The sequence below is a fragment of the Archocentrus centrarchus genome, chromosome 11 (genome assembly GCF_007364275.1).
Source record: "Archocentrus centrarchus isolate MPI-CPG fArcCen1 chromosome 11, fArcCen1, whole genome shotgun sequence".
NCBI lineage: Eukaryota > Metazoa > Chordata > Actinopteri > Cichliformes > Cichlidae > Archocentrus > Archocentrus centrarchus.
The window spans coordinates 25,352,241-25,373,381 of NC_044356.1; the positions used below are offsets into that span (position 1 = coordinate 25,352,241).

The 21,141-nt window shown below is 42.4% G+C and overlaps 1 protein-coding gene across 1 annotated transcript; it reads right to left on the bottom strand.

Moving 5' to 3' along the window:
- Positions 1-1,832: 1,832 nt before the first annotated feature.
- LOC115788283 (solute carrier family 22 member 13) lies at positions 1,833-16,959 on the bottom strand. The gene is made up of 10 exons (XM_030741254.1): positions 16,633-16,959; positions 15,366-15,469; positions 14,647-14,801; positions 5,328-5,496; positions 5,053-5,167; positions 3,764-3,870; positions 3,446-3,657; positions 3,222-3,330; positions 2,926-3,138; positions 1,833-2,762 (listed from the first exon to the last, which is right to left on the bottom strand). The coding sequence occupies exons 1-10, from the start codon at positions 16,957-16,959 to the stop codon at positions 2,660-2,662; spliced, it is 1,614 nt and encodes a 537-aa protein (XP_030597114.1). The 3' UTR covers positions 1,833-2,659.
- Positions 16,960-21,141: the final 4,182 nt, after the last annotated feature.

The following is a 21,141-nucleotide window of genomic DNA, read 5'->3' on the forward strand; positions in this document are numbered from 1 at the left end:
TAATATTAAAATTTGTTTGATGATCTGAAACATTTAAGTGTGACAAATGCACACAAAACTAAGAAATCAGGAAGGGGGCAAATACTTTTTCACAGCACTATATGGCATCATATTGCATGACCTGTGCATTTGATATATAACTTGAATCTCTTCTATAATTCATAACAATAAGAGCCCTTAATTGCTTATGAAGTCTTCCTCAATTAACATCACTATTGCAGCTACAGTCCATTTGCATTTCAGTACAATAAACGGAGAACAAACCTGAAAAAAACGATGCTGAAATCAAATATCTCTTCACATGCGAATGAATAACAGTCACATCTTGGTTTTTCCACACAACTATTAAATACAGTAGTCTGGCCAAAAAGGCTACATTAGTCCATGCAGTCTCACTAGTTTCATTTTTCTTGGCTTGAGACAGTAAAATAGAAGACAAACACATCCCCAAAACAGTTCAAGAACACTTTCATACAAAACTACCATATACATTTGTTAATAAAAATGCTCAAAATGTAGTAAAAAGATTAGTACTGCATTAGGAAGGAAGTGGCAGTCTGCTAGAGTTCCTGTCCAGTCTTCAAATCACATTAAGTTGTGTGTTTGGCCCCAATATTAATAAGAGCAGCACATGAAGGTATTTTGCCCTGCACACACCTCTTGAATGGAAACAAATGAGTTATGATCAACAATCAACACTGTTACAATCATGTGAAAGTTTTTCACTGGACTCCATGCAGCCCTGTGAAGAACTAAGTACACCCTTACTGCTTCCAAGAATTAAAAGGGTAAGTAGCAGCCAGATGCTACTAATCAAATGCACTTGATTAACCGATCATGAGCAACTGTGAGGACCTCTATAAAAGCAGACGTTTGCTGTTCTGGAGCATTCAGATGTGTATTAACACATTCCAGCAGGAGTGGACATGCCAGCAAATTCCCTCCAAGGTCAGAACATGCAGTGCTCAGAGAAACTGCAAAAAAACCCAAGAACTACATCTCAGACTCTGCAGGCCTCAGTTAGCGTGTTAAATGTTAAAGTTCATGACAGTACAATCAGACAAAAACTGAACAAGTGTGGTTTGTTTGGAAGAGTTTAGCAGAAGAAAGCCAGCATGGCTTAAGTTTGCAAATCTGCATCTGAACAAACCACAAGACTTCTGGAACAATGTCTTCTGGCAAAAAAAACAAACGCAGCATATCAACACAAACACCTCATTCCAACTGTCAAGCACGGTGGTGGAGGGGTGATGATGTGGGTTAGTTGTGCAGCCACAGGATTTGGGCACCTTGCAGTCAGTGAGTCAACCATGAACTTCTCTGTGTACCAAAGTATTCTAGAGTCAAATGTGAGGCCATCTGTCCAACAGCTAAAGCTTGGCCCAAATTGGGTCGTGCAACAGGACAATGATCCCAAGCATGGCAGCAAATCTACAACAGAATGGTTGAAAAAGAAAAGAATCGAGGTGTTGCAATGGCCCAGTCCCCAACCTGATTGAAATCCTGTGGCGGGACCTTAACCCTTTATTTACCACTTAAAAAGTACCGCCATTCGCAGCAGCACTTTTGAATTACCTTAATAACCCTATGTTGGGTGTGATTTCTCAGATTTCAGAAACCATTTGAATTTTTCCAGTAGGACAAACGGCCGGGTAATAATTCAAAGTGATTGATCAGACATCTCAGCGGTGATACGCTCAGTGATAACCAGCTGATCACGGAAAGTATGGGCAGGTAACAGGTGTATCAGTGGCAATTGCCCGCTATTAAAGGGTTACGATAGCTGCATAAACGAATGCCTACGAACCTTAAAGAACTGAAGCAATGTTGTAAAGAAGAGTGGGCCAACATTGCTCCACAATGAGCAATTTTGGCCCTGGTAAAAACTGATAAAGTCATACAGGAAACAATTAGGCAGCTACACAAGTCATCACAGGTGGTTCTACAAGTTGTTGAATCATAGAGTGCGCAGGGTTTCACAGGACTCTAGTCAGTCCTGTGAAAACCTACTTTTTCAATGAATTAATGAGTGTCATAGAAGCAGGGAGAGGAAGTCGCTTTACTTGGTAACTGTTCTCACCAGCTCATCATGTTAGTTAGCTTAGTTACAGCCTAAGAATGAATTAGAATTTCTCTGGCTTTTCAAGATGTTGGTCTGTTAAACCAGCAGAATTCACTACTTTGACTTTTTACTTTTTGAATTTGACATTTAAATCACACACATAATTAATGTTACAGAACAGAATTCAGCAACTTTTAGGCATAGTGTCACCAACTTTTCAAATTGGGAGCCAGCACATAGGGATTGTTTGCACCCAAAAAGAGGTGTTCTGGTGGTAGGGCAGTGATGTATGACTGCTCTTATGTATTTATGAAAATATACAAATATGCAAAGTCCTAATGGAAACTACTTATTCTTCCTACCCACATTCAAACCTGGAGTAAAAGATGGAAACTTTTGAGGGATGCACAAGACTGTAAAACACAGGTTTTCCTGACTATTTGGCTGATTTTTGGCCTCGGTGTGCTGCTTTTTTTTTTTTTTTTTGCCATTTGAAATGTGTTCTGTTCAGAATCAGACTCTCAACATGTAACCGCATAGAGGAATTTGTGAGAAGTAGTATATCTGGTGTACAGCTGAGGCTGTAAAAAAGGTGCATTAGGTGTGCCTCGCTAAATTACGTAACTCCTGCTTCTCTATGCTGCCTCCTGATTGGCTAACATCTTCACACATCTCTGAATTTTCCTTGGTTGGAGGTAACCTGCAGGAGAGGAAGAATAAAAGACAGACACACCTATTTGTAAAGAAGGTTTATGTGGGAACAAGCAGGACAAATTTGATGTAGTTTGCTGTTCAAAGAGCTTAATAAAACTTAATAAAGTTCTTTGTTTTATTTTGCTCACAAGCAAGCAGTTTTTTAATACCTGTTGTCCCAGTTCTCTGCATCCTCCACTGTGTCTGGAAGAGGTCTGTCTGCAGTTTCAGGAAGGGCCAGGGCTAGGACAGCTCCCAGTAGTGGAGAGATACCAAAAATGGCGAGGGGTGTGGCCGGGCTGTGGTTATGCAGCATGTTGATTATGGGTGCCAGCACACCGCCCATCCTTGCAAACATGCTGGATACACCTATTCCTGTTTGCCTTTTGGCACAGATAGGAAAAAGAAGCCGTGTCAGGAATGCATCATTGAGATAATTGTTTGATGATTAAAAGAGAAGTCTCACCGCAGCACTGTGGGGAATATCTCAGCACTGTAGACATAGATCACAGCAAAGGACGCTGCTATACCAAACTTCCCTACCAGGGCGAGACCACTCAGGACATTGGGATGATCTGCAGACAGAAGGAGGGAAATCATGCAAGTAATCAAATAAATTTAAACATCAGTTATTTGAGGAAGAAAACCACCAAAGTTCAAAGTTGTACAAATATACAGTTTCCATCCTACCTGCAGGGACCGCAAGCATGAGGAGACAGGCGAGGCCTCCAACCGCCAGGAAGCCACTTTGGGAGAGTCGGCGGCTAAGGGGCAGCACGAAGAGGACCAGAGAACGAGCTGGGATCTCAACCAACCCGAACACAAACTGGGTCAGGTAGAGGTCTGTCCCCAACCTGGACACACCCAGTGAGAGGCCATAATAGACCAGCACATTCACAAACCTGTGATTTTAAAAGGGAAACGGGAGGAGAAAGAGAGAGGGTGGTAAAAAGCTACGGAGAATTTGTCTCTACTTAAAATGAGGATGAAATGACAAAGCAGTCGTACCAAACATAAAACAGGATCAGTGATCTTTTCCTCATCTGAGGCGTGCGTACGAGATCAGCAGCCGAATGACTCCTCTTCCCTTCACCTTCAACCTCACACTTCTCAACCTGATGTGGACACGACATGTGATTCAGAAACCTCGAACATACAGTGGGGGGGGAATAATTATTTAATCCCCTGCTGACTTTGTAAGTCTGCTCACTTCCAAAGAGATGAATAGTGTCTATTTTTATGGTAGTTTCATTTTAATGGAGAGAGACAGAGCAGCAAGGAAATATCCAGTAAAAAGAAACTGATTTGCGTGTCATTGAGTGAAATAAGTATTTGATCCCCTACAACCTAAGATTTTCAGACTTTTATGAGATTTTAAGAAATAGCGAACAGAGGTATGTTTCTTTTTTAAAAAAAAAAAACATCTTGAACAACAGATTTCATTATAATCATTTTGTGCATTCAAAAGCTGTATGAAAATACTAGACATTTCACTGCAGTTAAACTGGTCAGTTTGCAGCATTGTGGTGCAGTTAACAGTAACGGTGCAGGGAAAGACTGCGGTCTTAATGCTCACTGTTAGGTTAGAAAAAGGGTAGCAGTTGTCAGCTGATGATGCTATTAAGTTTCATCAGCCAGAGTCCACTCTTAGCCACCCTGGCTTTAAGCAGTCATGATGGCTCATGTAACAACTACTTAGATCTTGTTGAATGCATTTGGCCAAATCCACAAGGAGCAGTAAATCTCTGAATCAGCAGCAGCCTGTCCACAAAGAAAATCTACTGCAGCGTTCCAGATCCCACACACAGCCAAAATAGCAGCATCCATTAAACGCTACGTTAAAAAATTATGCAAAACAAAATAAACTTTTCTGAGCTCATCATGTTTACTGTATGCAGATATATCACACTGCTGATATGAAGCCAACCGTGCGCTATGATTGTTTTTTGGATTTTCTTTGTCGAACTGCGCGAGGCTACGTGAGGATGAAAGGAGTAAACATGCCCTGAACACTGTTTTCCTTTGGTTTAATGTAGAGTGTAATGAATGTGCAGTAGAGTTGTTATTTTCACCAGCTGGTGTATGATCTGAAAACACACTTTTGTGCGCAGACATTTTGATGTGTTTGTTGCAGGAGTAGTCTGAGATTTTGTGAGAGAAGTTTGCATTAACAGTTTGGAGAAAATAGCAAAAAGTTCCAAGAAAAGTAACTGTAAAATAAATAAATAAAATAAATCAGCATAGCGCTGTCAGAAACATTAGTTTTAACCATCTGATCGTGATGCTGAGAGACACACCTCTATGGTGGGAGGTAAGACCCGACCATTAACGAGTGCAGCCTTGCGGAGGAGCGCAATGGCCTCCTCTCTCCTGTCGTTGGCCAACAACCATCTGGCTGAATGGGGAAGCACCCTGATATGCGATCGAGACATCAAACAGGGCAATGGAGAGAAGGAAGAAAAGAAAATGAGGGGTGAAACATGCAAGAAATAGAAAAAAGGGCATTCATTCATATATGAATGTATTATCAATTTATTTAGTTTAATATTCAGATGGCAGTAGAATTTCTCACCATATATAGAAGCTAAGCAGGAAGCCCGGGGCTGATATAGCTACTTGCAATTTTCTCCAGTCTCTTATAAGATATGCTACTCCTGCTAGCAGCATATAACCCAGGCCATAGGCAAAGTCTGTGATGATACCAGCCAGCATTCGTCTCTTGGTGCATGTCCACTCAGTACCTTTAGAACAAAGAACAATGCGAGGAGAGGAGAGGAGAGGAGAGGAGAGGAGAGGAGAGGAGAGGAGAGGAATCATGGGTACTAAACATGCCTGAGGTGGAGGTTCAGTGGTTAAGGAAGAGGAAAGGGTTTGCAAAAACATCATTCAACCACTGTATTGCATGTCTGATGAAAATGAGCTGATTGTATTCATGTCTACTATAAATATGTTCCTTTCTTGTTATCCAATACAAAGAACATTTCTCCAAACTGTGAGATTTTATTTTGATAAAACGTCTTCCCCAGTACACTCAGCAGTAGGTTAGAAGTTTGATACTATTGTCATTTATGTTGGGCAAATATGAAGCCCCCAACTTTCTACTGTTTGCTTAATCAGTACAAAAATGACTGTATGGGGTTGTACAGACATTGGACCAGCCAGACAAGCTCTTAAATATCGGGCATGGTAGTGCGTTGGTAGTCTATTGAGGTTTTGAGTTGCGTCACCACTAATGACATGACTGCTAATCATGTGACATTAAGCTGTCTGCCCTTTGGATGTGTGACAAGGTTTAGTGAATCGGGCTCCAGTCGCACAGGCAAGTCCACGGAAATCTGGCAACCACCAGTGATGAAGGTCAACTGAGTATTGGTGAGTGGTTGCTGGAGCTTGATGTCAGTTGCTGTGAAATCAATTGATAAAGCAGCCAACCCAGTCACCCAGGCCTAGAGCCTGTCAGTGACACCCTGGCAACCACTGGTCACTAGGCAAAATGTGTACACAGGTTGGCAAAAACCTCCTCGAGATTGTTTTGGTTATGAGCAGGTTGCCTCAGTCACCCGTAGCTTGTGCCACACAAACTGGAAATGGAGGCCACTTGCCTTCAACATAAAAGTTGCACTTTTTGAAATGTGTTGATCGTAGCACTGAGGTACAACCTTTACTTTGAAGGCAAACATTTTCCATTTCTGGTCTTACTACCAATCGTTTAGTGTAACTGACCTGATATTTTCTTTATGGTAAATTGATTAATGAGTGTTTGTTATTCTGCTGCAGCAGTAACGCCGCTAATGCTTTTATTTTGAAAGGCTCAGAACGACAAGGCCGTAAATCGATTGTCGCAAACTGCAGCAGTAGCGCGAAGTCCAGTGTACAGAGAGAAGGTGCACTCCACGGTAAAGGACGGAGAAAAGAATTGTTAAGGCATAATTTTAAGTTGTAAATGGTTGCTCAGCACCTGGTTGATGAGGGAACAAGGTTGGTATTTGCATTTTGTTGTGTCAATGCATATATAATTATAGTTCACGAAGCATACAGATTGCTATTAAGTGTTGCAATTACGTTCGCATCCACTAGAGGGTGCTCATGTAAATTAGTCATGCTAAGGTTTACAAGCTTCGGTGTTGTGTTGTGTAAAGTCATAGAATGTTGGAACATGGCATATCTCGTTTTAGTTTCATGGTGCAGGAAATAATAGAAAACAATGTTAAAAGGTTGTAATTTAAAGCAAAGGAAAAGGTTAAAGGCAACATACTGTTTGAGTTATTAATGTATATTTATTCTGTATATTTTGTAGCTCTTACGGTGTGTTCACGTGCAAGGCATTTCAAATAAAAGGATCGTGAACCATCAGTTAAAGAGACCATCTTTTCAACCGGGACGCTACAGTAAGAGCTTGACCCAAGCTGAGTGAGAGTTCGCCTCAAGCTGAGAAGAGCTCAACCCGCGCTCAGCACCGAGGTCCCAGCGAAAGCTGTTACAAGGTTCCAGCTCCACGGCTTCAATCAACGTCTTCTGGGATCTGATGGTCAACTGTATTGCCCTATCTTCAGCATGGAAATATCTGAAAAGGAAACAGAGTCCACAGAGGACCTCCAGGTGAACAAGGAAGAGGAGCCTCCATGCTCCGTTCGTCAAAGGAGGCCTACAGAAAAAATGCAAGTATATCAGGAGGAGGAGGCCCATAAAAGGGGAAAACGACTTCTGAAAGTCTATGATCAATGGAAAAAACAAATACGTACAACACGAGAGCAGTTAAAAGGAGACATAACAAACAGTGAAATTGCCTCACTCATGGACATCTTAGAGAAAGAAAGAGACAATGTCATAAAGCTGTATGCAGAAATTAGGGAAAGCATTACTCCCTCTAGTGACACAAGGCGACTTATAGATGCATGTGAAGCAGTCACAAAAGACATTATCAAGGTTGCACATGAAAGACTCTCAGGCATAGATGACTATGACAGCGGCAAAGTGAAGACACGCCTACGCGAGCTTCTTGAACCAGACTATGCTCAATCCATTTACAGTTCATCGGTCACTCACTCAAGTAAAGCCTCATCTGCCAGTAAGTCAAACTCTTCAAGGTCAGTAGTAGCCGTAAAGAGAGCAGAGGCTGCCGCTGAATTAGCAGCCAAGGAAGCAGAGTATGAGGTGTTATTAGAAGAAGAAAAACAAAAGGAAAAGATTCAACTTTTAGAGGAAAGGCAGAGAAAGGAGCTTGAATCTCAGAAACGTGAGTTAGAGAGACTAAAGTCTGAAAGGGAGTTAAAGGCTGCACGAGCTAGACTGATAACTTATGATCAGGAGATAAAGAGTGAGAGCAGTGTTCATGTTGACTGTAGCAGAGCAGCTCAGAAGGCCCCCACAGTTTCTGCTCCCATTCAAGTCACTAACAGTAACATTGTATCCGACTCACGTCCACAAGCAAACATCCTTTACTTAGCCCAAGCATTACAGGACAGTGTCGCCATGAACAGACTGCCAATGCCAGAGCCCTCCACGTTCACAGGTGACCCAATACAGTTCATCGAGTGGAAAGCTTCATTTATTTCACTCGTTGATAAAAAGAACATCTCACCCGCAGACAAGCTGCACTACTTAAAGAAATATATAGGAGGTTCAGCTCGACAAATGCTTGATGGCATCTTCTACAGAAACGACAGTGACGCATACAAGGATGCTTGGGAACGCCTCAACCAAAGGTATGGACATCCATTTGTTGTACAGAAGGCGTTCAGAGAAAGGCTCGCAAAATGGCCAAAGATACAAACGAATGACTCTACAGGGTTTAGAGCATTTGCTGATTTCATTCAAACATGTCATGAAGCTATGCCCCACATAGAAGGTTTAAACATTCTCAATGATTGTGAGGAGAACCAAAAGCTTGTTCAGAAGTTACCAAACTGGGCAGCAGCTAGGTGGAATCGTCAAGCCACTCAGAGCATGAAAGAAAGTGGAAGGTTTCCAAGTTTAAGGGACTTTGCTGAGTTCATGTCTTCTGAAGCAGAGATCTTATGCAATCCAATCACATCATTTCAGGCTCTCCACTCTACAGACTTCACCAAAACCACCGGTAAAAGTTACCAGAAAGGAAAAGGGCTCACCTCCAGTGTTCTACACACACAGGTGGTAACAGAGACAGAAAACACAAAACAAAGGTCAAACATTAAATTACCATGCATGCTCTGTCAAGACAACGGACACAAACTTCACAACTGCCCCCTGTTCAAAGGCAAATCACTTGTGGAACGAAGGAAATATGTAAAAGAGAAAAGGCTTTGTTACGGCTGTCTCAAGCCCGGACACAGTGCAAAGGACTGTCGTTACAGACTTGAATGTGAAATGTGTAAGAAAAAACACCCTACCTGTCTGCATGACTTCAACTACGACAATGCTAAATCAGCCACAAACCCAATTCAGACCAACACAGAACAGGCTGCAACTACCCTGTCACTCAATGTAGAAACCAATGAACAATGTGTAAGCACTTCCATGATCATACCAGTATGGGTTTCTTCAGAGCAACAACCAGGTAAAGAAAGGCTTGTTTATGCACTCTTAGACACCCAAAGCGACACGGTGTTCATTGACCAAGATGTGTCTAATGATCTCCAGGCTAAGTCCACCCCAATAAGGTTAAGGCTCACTACAATGCTTGGTAAAGAGGCTGTTGTGCCAAGTGAACGTGTCTTAGGTCTTAAGGTGAGAGGCTACAACTCCTCAGAAATGATTGAACTCCCTCCTGCTTACACTAAAGACTGTATACCAGTTAATCGCTCCCACATTCCTTCCTGTGAAACGGCAAGACAGTGGAATCATCTTAAGGTAATAGTGAACGAGATTCCTTCACAACTAGAATGTGAAGTTGGGCTTTTAATTGGCTACAATTGCTCCAAGGCATTAGCTCCAAGGCAGGTAATCTTAGGAGGAGAGAACGAACCCTATGCAGTCCGAACAGCACTGGGCTGGAGTATTGTAGGACCCACATCATCCCACAGTGACTCTTTTACCATGTCTGCTGTGTGTCACAGAGTCACAGTCAAAGAGCTTCCTTTAATGACCCCAGCTGATGCACTCAAGGTTCTCGAGTCTGACTTTAAGGATGATACCAAGGATAACAGATCAGTGTCTCAGGATGACATTCTCTTTCTGAATACATTGAAGGAAGGCATTTACAAAACAATGAAGGACATTATGAAATGCCACTTCCATTTAAGGAGAGACCTCACTTACCAGACAATAAGCAAATGGCCACTGTGCGACTTCAAAGCCTCAAAAACAAGCTGTTGAAAGACCAAAGGTACAAGGAGCAATATGTAAAATTTATGAGTGAAGTCACAGAGAAGGGTGATGCTGAGGAAGTGCACAGTGAAGCAAAGGAAGGAGAAAAGTGGTATATTCCCCACCACGGGATATATCATCCCCAAAAACCAGACAAACTCAGAGTAGTTTTCGACGCCTCAGCAAAATACAAAGGTAACAGTCTCAATGATCACTTGCTGTCAGGGCCAGATTTGTTGAACAGTCTAAATGGTGTTTTAATCAGATTCAGACGGCATCAAGTTGCACTGTTGTGTGACATTGAAAAAATGTTCCACCAATTTCATGTGTATGAAGCAGATAGAGACTATTTAAGATTTTTATGGTGGACAGATGGCAACCTGGACACTGAGCCTCAGGAGTTTCGAATGAAGGTTCACCTTTTTGGCGCCACATCCTCACCAGGGTGTGCCAATTATGGATTAAAACATCTTGCAAAAGAAAATGAGACACAGTTTCCCCTTGCATCTCAGTTCATAATAAAGGATTTTTATGTGGACGACGGTGTAACAAGCACGGCAAGCATCGAGGAAGCTATTCAGCTAGCTCAGGAGGCTCAGACACTCTGTGCATCAGGCAGCCTCAGACTACACAAGTTTGTGAGTAACAACAAAACAGTGTTGGAAAGCATTCCACCATCAGAACGTGCCTCCCCACAGCAAGCATGTGACCTGGCATTTAATGACTCTAAACTTGAAAGAGCACTAGGCATTCATTGGCACATAGACTCAGACACACTCAGGTTTCGCTTTCTTCCCAACGACCAACCTGCTACAAGGCGTGGCATCCTATCTATGGTTGCATCTCTTTATGACCCATTGGGATTAATTTCCCCCTTTATACTCACAGGCAAAAGAGTGCTTCAAGAGGCATGCAAACAAGGCACAAGCTGGGATGATCCCCTTTCCAGTGAACTAAGGCCACTGTGGGATAACTGGAAAGCTGACTTAAAGAATTTGGAGAAAATCACAATACCACGCTGTTATGTTCCTAAAGACTTTGGCCAAATAGCAAAAACAGAGTTGCATCATTTTTCTGACGCAAGCTTGTGCGGTTATGGTCAGTGCTCATATTTAAGACATATAAGCAAAGATGATAAAGTGCATTGTGCTTTAGTTACAGCAAAGACCAGAGTTGCTCCTATTAAGGTAACAACAATACCAAGACTCGAACTGACAGCTGCTGTTGTCTCCATTACTGCAAGCACCATGTTAAAGGATGAGCTTGGATTGACACAGATTGACGAGTATTTCTGGACGGACTCTAAGGTCGTTTTAGGCTACATCAATAACGAAGCACGTCGTTTTCACACATTTGTCTCCAATAGAGTTCAAAAGATAAGGCTCAACAGCGCCCCCCAGCAGTGGAGATATGTTTCATCTGAGCAAAATCCGGCAGATATTGCCTCCAGAGGTTCAAGTGCAAGTGAGCTCATTGCATCAGACTGGTTCAAGGGGCCACAGTTTCTGTGGAACAAAGAAATCTCACCAGCTGCAGAGATTGACATGAACGTACCACTCGGAGATCCAGAGGTTAAAAGGGTACATGCACTAAACACGCTCAAAACAGAGAAGAAAGGTTTATCAGACAAGTTGACAAAGTTTTCCTCATGGCACAAAGCCACTCAAGCCATAGCTCGACTGATTCGCTGTGCCAAGAGAGATAAAACAACAGGCCACAGTACAGTACAGGAAAGACAAAATGCACAATGTGTTATTCTAAAGGATGTACAAGCAACTGAGTATGCAGAGGAGATAAAGTTGCTCAAGAATGGAAAGGCACTTCCTCTCAAAAGCAAACTGTTTCAAATGGACACTTTTCTTGATAGTGATGGACTCCTTAAGGTGGGAGGAAGGCTCCAAGATGCTTCATTCTCCTCCGCACTGAAACATCCAATATTAGTTCCAAAGGGTCACCATGTCACTCAACTAATAATAGCTCATTTTCACAGTAAAGTGCATCACCAAGGGAAAGGATTGACAATCAATGAGATCAGGTCAAATGGAATTTGGATTCCAGGCATCAACAAAGCTGTTGCAAACTTCATACACCAATGTGTAAAATGTCGCAGACTCCGAAGAGGCACAGAGGAACAGAAAATGTCCGAGTTCCCAAGACAGCGCTTAGAGCCATCCCCACCATTTACATTTTGTGGAATGGACTGTTTCGGTCCCTTTCTAACCAAACAAGCTCGCAAAGTGCACAAACGTTATGGACTTCTTTTTACATGCCTTTGTTGCAGAGCAGTCCACATAGAAATGTTGGACGACATGACAACAGACGCCTTCATCAATGCGCTCCGCTGTTTTATAGCTATAAGAGGAGCAGTCAGTGAGATAAGGTGCGATCAAGGAAGCAACTTTGTTGGAGCAAAAAATGAAATGCAGGAAGCCCTAAAACAAGTGGACTCTAATCACATTATCACATTTCTGGCCGAGAAACAGTGTGACTTCAAAATGCACACTCCTCATTCAAGCCATACAGGAGGTGTATGGGAAAGGCAAATCAGGACAGTTCGAAACATTCTGCGCTCAACAGCTTCACTTTCATTAGGCAGAATGGATGACGCATCATTAAGGACATTCTTTTATGAGGCAATGGCGATTGTGAACAGCAGGCCTCTTACAGTGGACAACCTCAGTGACCCAAACAGCCCCGAGCCTTTGACCCCAAATCACCTGCTTACTATGAAGTCAAAGGTAGCCTTGCCTCCACCAGGTAAATTCATCAAAGAGGACATTTATGCACGGAAAAGATGGCGGCAGGTGCAGTACCTATCAGAACAGTTTTGGTCACGTTGGAAAAGGGAGTATCTCTCCAACATTGCAACGAGACAGAAATGGCACACTCCAAGGAGAAATTTGAAGGTTGGAGATGTTGTCATGGAGAAGATGAATGATTTGCCTCGCAATGAATGGAGACTAGCACGTGTAATGGAAACAGTGACTGACAAAGACGGACTTGTAAGGAAGGTAAAGATTCGCTTTGGAGAAAGGAAGATGGAGAAAGGACAGTGTTCCAGTAAACCTTCCATAGTGGAACGCCCGGTGCAGAAACTGGTTCTGCTATTAGAGACTGTTTAACTACAATTTACAGTTTAAGGTTCTTTCTTATGTGCTATGTGTTTTCATAGAGTTAAGGTTACAGGTCATTTCTTCATTAGGAAATCATTATCGCTCCATTTGTTTACCAGTTAAGTTCTAATGATTTGGTGGGAGTGTAACTGACCTGATATTTTCTTTATGGTAAATTGATTAATGAGTGTTTGTTATTCTGCTGCAGCAGTAACGCCGCTAATGCTTTTATTTTGAAAGGCTCAGAACGACAAGGCCGTAAATCGATTGTCGCAAACTGCAGCAGTAGCGCGAAGTCCAGTGTACAGAGAGAAGGTGCACTCCACGGTAAAGGACGGAGAAAAGAATTGTTAAGGCATAATTTTAAGTTGTAAATGGTTGCTCAGCACCTGGTTGATGAGGGAACAAGGTTGGTATTTGCATTTTGTTGTGTCAATGCATATATAATTATAGTTCACGAAGCATACAGATTGCTATTAAGTGTTGCAATTACGTTCGCATCCACTAGAGGGTGCTCATGTAAATTAGTCATGCTAAGGTTTACAAGCTTCGGTGTTGTGTTGTGTAAAGTCATAGAATGTTGGAACATGGCATATCTCGTTTTAGTTTCATGGTGCAGGAAATAATAGAAAACAATGTTAAAAGGTTGTAATTTAAAGCAAAGGAAAAGGTTAAAGGCAACATACTGTTTGAGTTATTAATGTATATTTATTCTGTATATTTTGTAGCTCTTACGGTGTGTTCACGTGCAAGGCATTTCAAATAAAAGGATCGTGAACCATCAGTTAAAGAGACCATCTTTTCAACCGGGACGCTACATTTAGTACTTACCACGTGTTTGGAAACAAGTCGGCGTCTTCCTGTTAATGTGCACTGAAAGTAAATATGACCACATTTCATGAAGTAGCAACAAATTTTTAGAACATAGACTTTTGGGACATGGTACTGGAAATGTACATTACCTGTCCAGAATTTTTGCTGATCTCTAAAATTTGGATAATTGGATGAATTTATAACTATATAAGTGCCTGTGGAGCCTGTCCTCCTTTAAAAAACAACCTCATAGGTAGTTTTTACAGGCGCATTTTATGACGAGTACCTTCATTTGGCATTCAGACTGGAGACTAGAGCAGCCAACCTTCTGATTAGTAGGTGACCTGCTCATTTTGGAAACGCTCATATGAGGACATGTTGTGCCTGTTCATTATTCTGTGCTTAACATCCACTACAGATGATTGTTATTGCACTTTAGTCAGCAGCCGCTGTTTTTAAAGTGCTATATAAATAAAGTTGGCTTGGCTAAAAAAAAAAACAATGTTTTATACAATCAGTGTCACCTGATCAATAGGAAAATACTACATGTCAAAAAAATTCATTTCATTTATGCAACTTGTCTGTGACAGGGCCTGATATTTTAGGGGTAAGGATTATGATGAGATATTTGTTTCTCATAGTGTAACATGACGTGGGTTTGTGTGCGTGTGTGTTCACTACCAAGTACAAAAGCATTGATGATAACACCAGATATTGTGGCGCCAACTATGAAACGAAGAATCACATAGACTGGGAAGTTGGGTGCAAAAGCTACAGCGATGCCGAACACAGTCTGGAGAGCGAGGGACAGCAGCAGGACGAGGCGCCGGCCATACCTTGGGCAGACAGAGAGAGGAGACATTAATGAGAGTTTGCCCTCATTATTAAAGGTTTGAACTAATAACAAATCTGAATGAAACAGAAGTGGAGATTTCACTCATACAGTAAGCTTGAATGTTTGAGTGTAAAGTGCCACTTGACAGAAAAAGGTTAAAAAAACAACAACAACAGCAAACAAACAAAAACAAAGTCTCATGTGGAACATAGGGGCAAAGAGATTCTATGGTTCACAATGTAGGAGGTGCTGCTTCTAAGGTGTCTGGGAAAAAAAATCATGGCGAGTTAAGAAAACTGCATGACAGCCACCTACACCTGCCAACACACCTCGAAGAATATTAAAAGTATGGGTGATTTTTAGTGTCACACAGTTAAGTCTAGTCAGCTTTATTGTATTTGTGCTGAATTAAATGAATCAACTGCTCCACTTACACACAGCCACCGCATGCCAAGGCCTCCAGCCGTGGCCACCCTTACAGCTATGATTTGATGCATGAGGATCTGGCAGTTTGTTCAGTACAACGTCAGAGGTTCAGGGCTGCAGGCTGAATGAGAAAGCCTACCTGTCAGCCATGGCTCCAAACACCACCGATCCCACCAGCAGGCCAAACATGTAGACAGATGAGCCAATGCTGTTCAATACAGCTCTGCTGCACACCAGGTCCCACTGGTAGATGGAAAAAGAAGATAATCTCTGTGCAGTCGCTGAATCATGCATATGTTTATTTTTTATTTATGAACGGACGGCTATGCAGATGCCACACACACAATAGGTGAATCTGTGAATTCAGGTGTTTTTAGTCCCCGTGAAAGTGGTTTTATTGCAAAGTGCACCAAGTGCTTCATGGCATGGGTGTCTGGCTGAGCAACTCCTGGAGGTGGAAGGTGTGGTTTTGTCCATATGGTGTATTTTGAAAGTTCATTTGCTTGTGTGTTTGGGTTGCTCTTTGCTAATGTTGAAGCTGTAGTGTGTATCAAACTGGGATTGCTAGTTGGACAGAAACATTGTTATAAGGTTCCAAGTGCAAATGGACCCTTAAAAAAAGCTGCAGAGTCACTGTAACCTCCCAGGAAACACAGTTAATTCAGCCCTAATTTATCTAAACTGGCAGCCGTGTTGTACCGCAGATGACCAGATACTGAAGTTACAATAGTGTTTGTTTATTTCTGTTCTAGATCATTAAAGGTATAAGTCTAAATCTAATTAACATTATTAGATTCTTTTAAGTTTTTACTTATTTGACTTTTATTGTATTTTATGTTTATTTGTTGCTGTTTGTTTGTTTTTTCCTTATTGAGCTCCTTTAACTTATTTATATAATTACTTTTTAATTTAAAATAAATAAATAAATACACACACACACACACGCACACACACACACACACACACACACACACACACACACACACACACACACACACACACACAGTAGAGTGAGCATAGTGGTTAGCACTGTTGCCTCACAGCAAAAAAGGTCTTGGGTTTAAATCCACCATCTGGCTGGAGCCTTTCTGTGTGGAGTTTGCATGTTCTCTTCGGGTACTCTGGCTTCCTCCCACAGTCCAAAGGCATGCAGTTACTGGGGTTAGGTTAACTGGTGACTCTAAATTGCCCATAGGTGTGAATGGTTGTCTGTCTCTCTGTGTTAGTATTTAATAGTTATTATAATAGTTATTATAAGTAATAATGTAATAATCTTTTTTGACACCTTTTTAAATCCCTTATTTCCATTTCCACTTATTTTCCTGTAGGACAATGTTTTCATTGCTAACTAAAGTTACTATTACTATGTTACTGAACAGACCTTTGATGACATCATTTTCCTGTACCTCGGTGACAATGGTGCTCTCAAAAGTCTCCTTGCTGTAGACCCATCCGTGACCACACGGGACGCGCTCAGTGCCGTTGCCCTGCAGCAGGACATCCGAGGGGAAGCAGGAGGAGTTGGAGAGGCTGAAGTTCAGGGTGAATGAATAAAGTGACTGATTCCCTGCTATTGAGCCCTGGCGGCACTGATAAGGCGGCGTGGCTCCGGTAAAGATGCTCACCAGCATGTGGAAGGCGAGGAGGACCTGGGGTAAACATATCCATACGTACAAAATTTTCTGGTATTTGCCAAAGCCTCCAATGGCAGAGAGGACCTGGTCGAAATTCATTTCAAATATAGGTCAAATTGGCTCTATTAGAATGGATGGAGTGAGATGGAGGCGGAAGGCTGGCTCTATATACCGACCAGATACCGAAGCGGTGTCTGCTGCGTTATGATGTTCTGGAGATAAACAGGATAAATTCCCATGCGCTACCGTGGTCAGTCCATGTGTTGTTTAACTATTCTGAAACGGCCTGAAGAAAAGTATCGGCCAAAGTCACCATCGTCATCTTCCTGCAAACACACTCCCACCTTCTTGCGCCCAGCGATTGTCTGCAAATGAGGCTTCACACAGATCGATTAAAATACTCCAGGACTCAGACGCGCGGCCAAAGTTTTTCTGTCTGAAACCAAGTAACAAGTGCATCAAATAAAAAACAAAAACATCACATTTAATCCTTCACTGTAAATATTATAAAGTGAGTAAAATCGTGCATCCTCACGGTACAAAATCTGCACATTATGGCAGCGGGGAGCGCGTGTGATGTTACGTATCCGTTACTTACAGGGGAAGAGCCATAGCATCGTTAATATGTCTCATAAAAAAACGCTCTAATGTAACAATCACAGAGCACCACTGAGGCGCACTGATTACACACCCCAACGGATTTAAAGCTGTTCAATATGGAAATCATTTAAACTTCCGTTGCACGTGTTGCCGTTCACTGTGTGAATGTAGGTATGCCTCTCAGTTGTTACATAGCCTTCAACACAATATCTCTGCTCTCAATTCGCAGCAAGCACGGTGCGCGTTGTCTGGAGAGGCTCTCTGCTGCCACCTGTCGTTTGATGGGCCTCTGTTGACAGAGGAGATGCATGAATCACAACAGTCATCTGAAGGTGTTTTATATTGAAAGGTAAAGACCCTACAGCATTAGAGAGACAAGCAAATGAACCAAAAGGGGTCAAAGGAACCACCTCCAGATCAAATCAGGAAAAACCAAAGAGCTGGTGGTGGATTTCTGCAGGCATACTCTCCCTCCCACACCATTAAACATCCTGGAAATGAACATTGATAGGGTTACATCTTATATGTACCTGGGTGTGTACCTGAATAATAAATTGGACTGGTCATACAACACCACTACACTTTACAAGAAAGGCCAGAGCAGACTCTGCCTGCTCAGGAAGCTGAAGTCCTTTGGGGTGCAGTCAAGCAGGCCAGCTGTCATGGGCTGCTCCCTGGACAATGTGGAAGTGGTGATGGAGAGGAGGATGATAGGAAGGCTGCCCTTCATGTAGTCCAGGGATCCTCACATCCAGGCCTTGAGAGCCGGTGTCCTGCATATCTAAAACGTGCAGGACACCGGCTCTCGAGGTCTGGATGTGAGGATCCCTAATGTATTCAGATGACTCCCACCCCTTGTGTGACACTGTGACAGCTTTGAGGAGCTCCATCGGTGATAAGTTGTTTTACCCAAAATGTTTGAGGGAGTGCTATCACAGGTCTTTCCTCCCTGCAGCAGTCAGACTTTTTAACCAGCACTGTTAATAGAAGTAGTCTACTACTTTCTACTTTAACTCTTATACTTTCTATTTTTATTTTTATTGTATCTTAGTTATTGTTTGCACTCTGTACTATATCTTTGCTGACTTTATACTGAATTTCCCCATCGTGGGACTAATAAAGGGATTTATTTTATCTTATCTCGTCTCGACTCTCAAGCAGTGGTGACAGCAAGAAAAAATAACTCCCTTTTAGCATGAAGAACCCTCAGGCAGAATCAGGCTCGGGGAGGGACCACACTGCCATGACCTGCTGCGGAACAGAGAACAGAAAAAAGAGGAGCACAGAGAGATCATAAATAAACAGGGCAAAAAAGAAAAATCAGGAAGATGAGACAAATGTTAATGATGTACAGTAGTGGCATATAAACACGCAGGGATTTAAAAGAGGGTGGATGAGCGCATTAGAAGAAAACCCCCAGCAGCCTGAACCTTCTGTAGCCCAACCTGAGCCCTTAGCCATGCCTGTTTTCTCTTAATGGCAGGAGTGTTTATAAGATATTTTAAAATAGGATGGCACCAGGAGGGCCTGGACCCAGTTGCCCCCCCTGTAATTTCCACCCATGGCTGCACTGATATGACAGAATCTGTTGTGCTTGGGGGGGCACAAAAAAAAAAAAAAACTGGGGCCCTGGTTTATCCACACCTCAGGTCTCAGAGCAGCTCATTTGCACTGATGGAGCTGGCTTTCAGTTCAGGACGAAGCTGAATTGATTTGTATTAAATTAGATGGAGAACAGCAGCCTCCGTCTCATCCGTACAGCTGGTCAAGTAGAAAGAATGCACTGAAGATCGGTGGGAATTGAACAATCAACATTAAAGTAAAAAAAGTATTTGTTCGTGAAAATATGTAGGCTATTGCATGATTGAAAATGCAATTAAAATAGTCCTATAAAGATTTTAAAGGTACTCTAATTTAATCTTGTCTGCAATGACCGCTCCAACCCCTTCTTGTTAGGTGCGTGTGACGTCACTAATGTGTGGTCCGGATCGGGTTGGGTGCCTCCTTTAAGGGAAAAAAAAAAGTCAAGCCAGTTACAGTTACGCAGGAAACAAAGCCCCGCCGTGCAATTAAAAGCACGAACGCATTTTTCTAAAAATTTCATAATAAAATAAGTAATATTTGAAAGTTGTGCATAATTATAATGCACGTAAACCATAAATAATAAAATCATCAATCATTAGCAATAATGTTTTCATTGCTAACTAAAGTTACTATTACTATGTTACTGAACAGACCTTTGATGACATCATTTTCCTGTACCTCGGTGACAATGGTGCTCTCAAAAGTCTCCTTGCTGTAGACCCATCCGTGACCACACGGGACGCGCTCAGTGCCGTTGCCCTGCAGCAGGACATCCGAGGGGAAGCAGGAGGAGTTGGAGAGGCTGAAGTTCAGGGTGAATGAATAAAGTGACTGATTCCCTGCTATTGAGCCCTGGCGGCACTGATAAGGCGGCGTGGCTCCGGTAAAGATGCTCACCAGCATGTGGAAGGCGAGGAGGACCTGGGGTAAACATATCCATACGTACAAAATTTTCTGGTATTTGCCAAAGCCTCCAATGGCAGAGAGGACCTGGTCGAAATTCATTTCAAATATAGGTCAAATTGGCTCTATTAGAATGGATGGAGTGAGATGGAGGCGGAAGGCTGGCTCTATATACCGACCAGATACCGAAGCGGTGTCTGTTGCGTTATGATGTTCTGGAGATAAACAGGATAAATTCCCATGCGCTACCGTGGTCAGTCCATGTGTTGTTTAACTATTCTGAAACGGCCTGAAGAAAAGTATCGGCCAAAGTCACCATCGTCATCTTCCTGCAAACACACTCCCACCTTCTTGCGCCCAGCGATTGTCTGCAAATGAGGCTTCACACAGATCGATTAAAATACTCCAGGACTCAGACGCGCGGCCAAAGTTTTTCTGTCTGAAACCAAGTAACAAGTGCATCAAATAAAAAACAAAAAACATCACATTTAATCCTTCACTGTAAATATTATAAAGTGAGTAAAATCGTGCATCCTCACGGTACAAAATCTGCACATTATGGCAGCGGGGAGCGCGTGTGATGTTACGTATCCGTTACTTACAGGGGAAGAGCCATAGCATCGTTAATATGTCTCATAAAAAAACGCTCTAATGTAACAATCACAGAGCACCACTGAGGCGCACTGATTACACACCCCAACGGATTTAAAGCTGTTCAATATGGAAATCATTTAAACTTCCGTTGCACGTGTTGCCGTTCACTGTGTGGATGTAGGTATGCCTCTCAGTTGTTACATAGCCTTCAACACAATATCTCTGCTCTCAATTCGCAGCAAGCACGGTGCGCGTTGTCTGGAGAGGCTCTCTGCTGCCACCTGTCGTTTGATGGGCCTCTGTTGACAGAGGAGATGCATGAATCACAACAGTCATCTGAAGGTGTTTTATATTGAAAGGTAAAGACCCTACAGCATTAGAGAGACAAGCAAATGAACCAAAAGGAGGTGGTCAAAGGAACCACCTCCAGATCAAATCAGGAAAAACCAAAGAGCTGGTGGTGGATTTCTGCAGGGATACTCTCCCTCCCACACCAGTAAACATCCTGGAAATGGACATTGATAGGGTTACATCTTATATGTACCTGGGTGTGTACCTGAATAATAAATTGGACTGGTCATACAACACCACTACACTTTA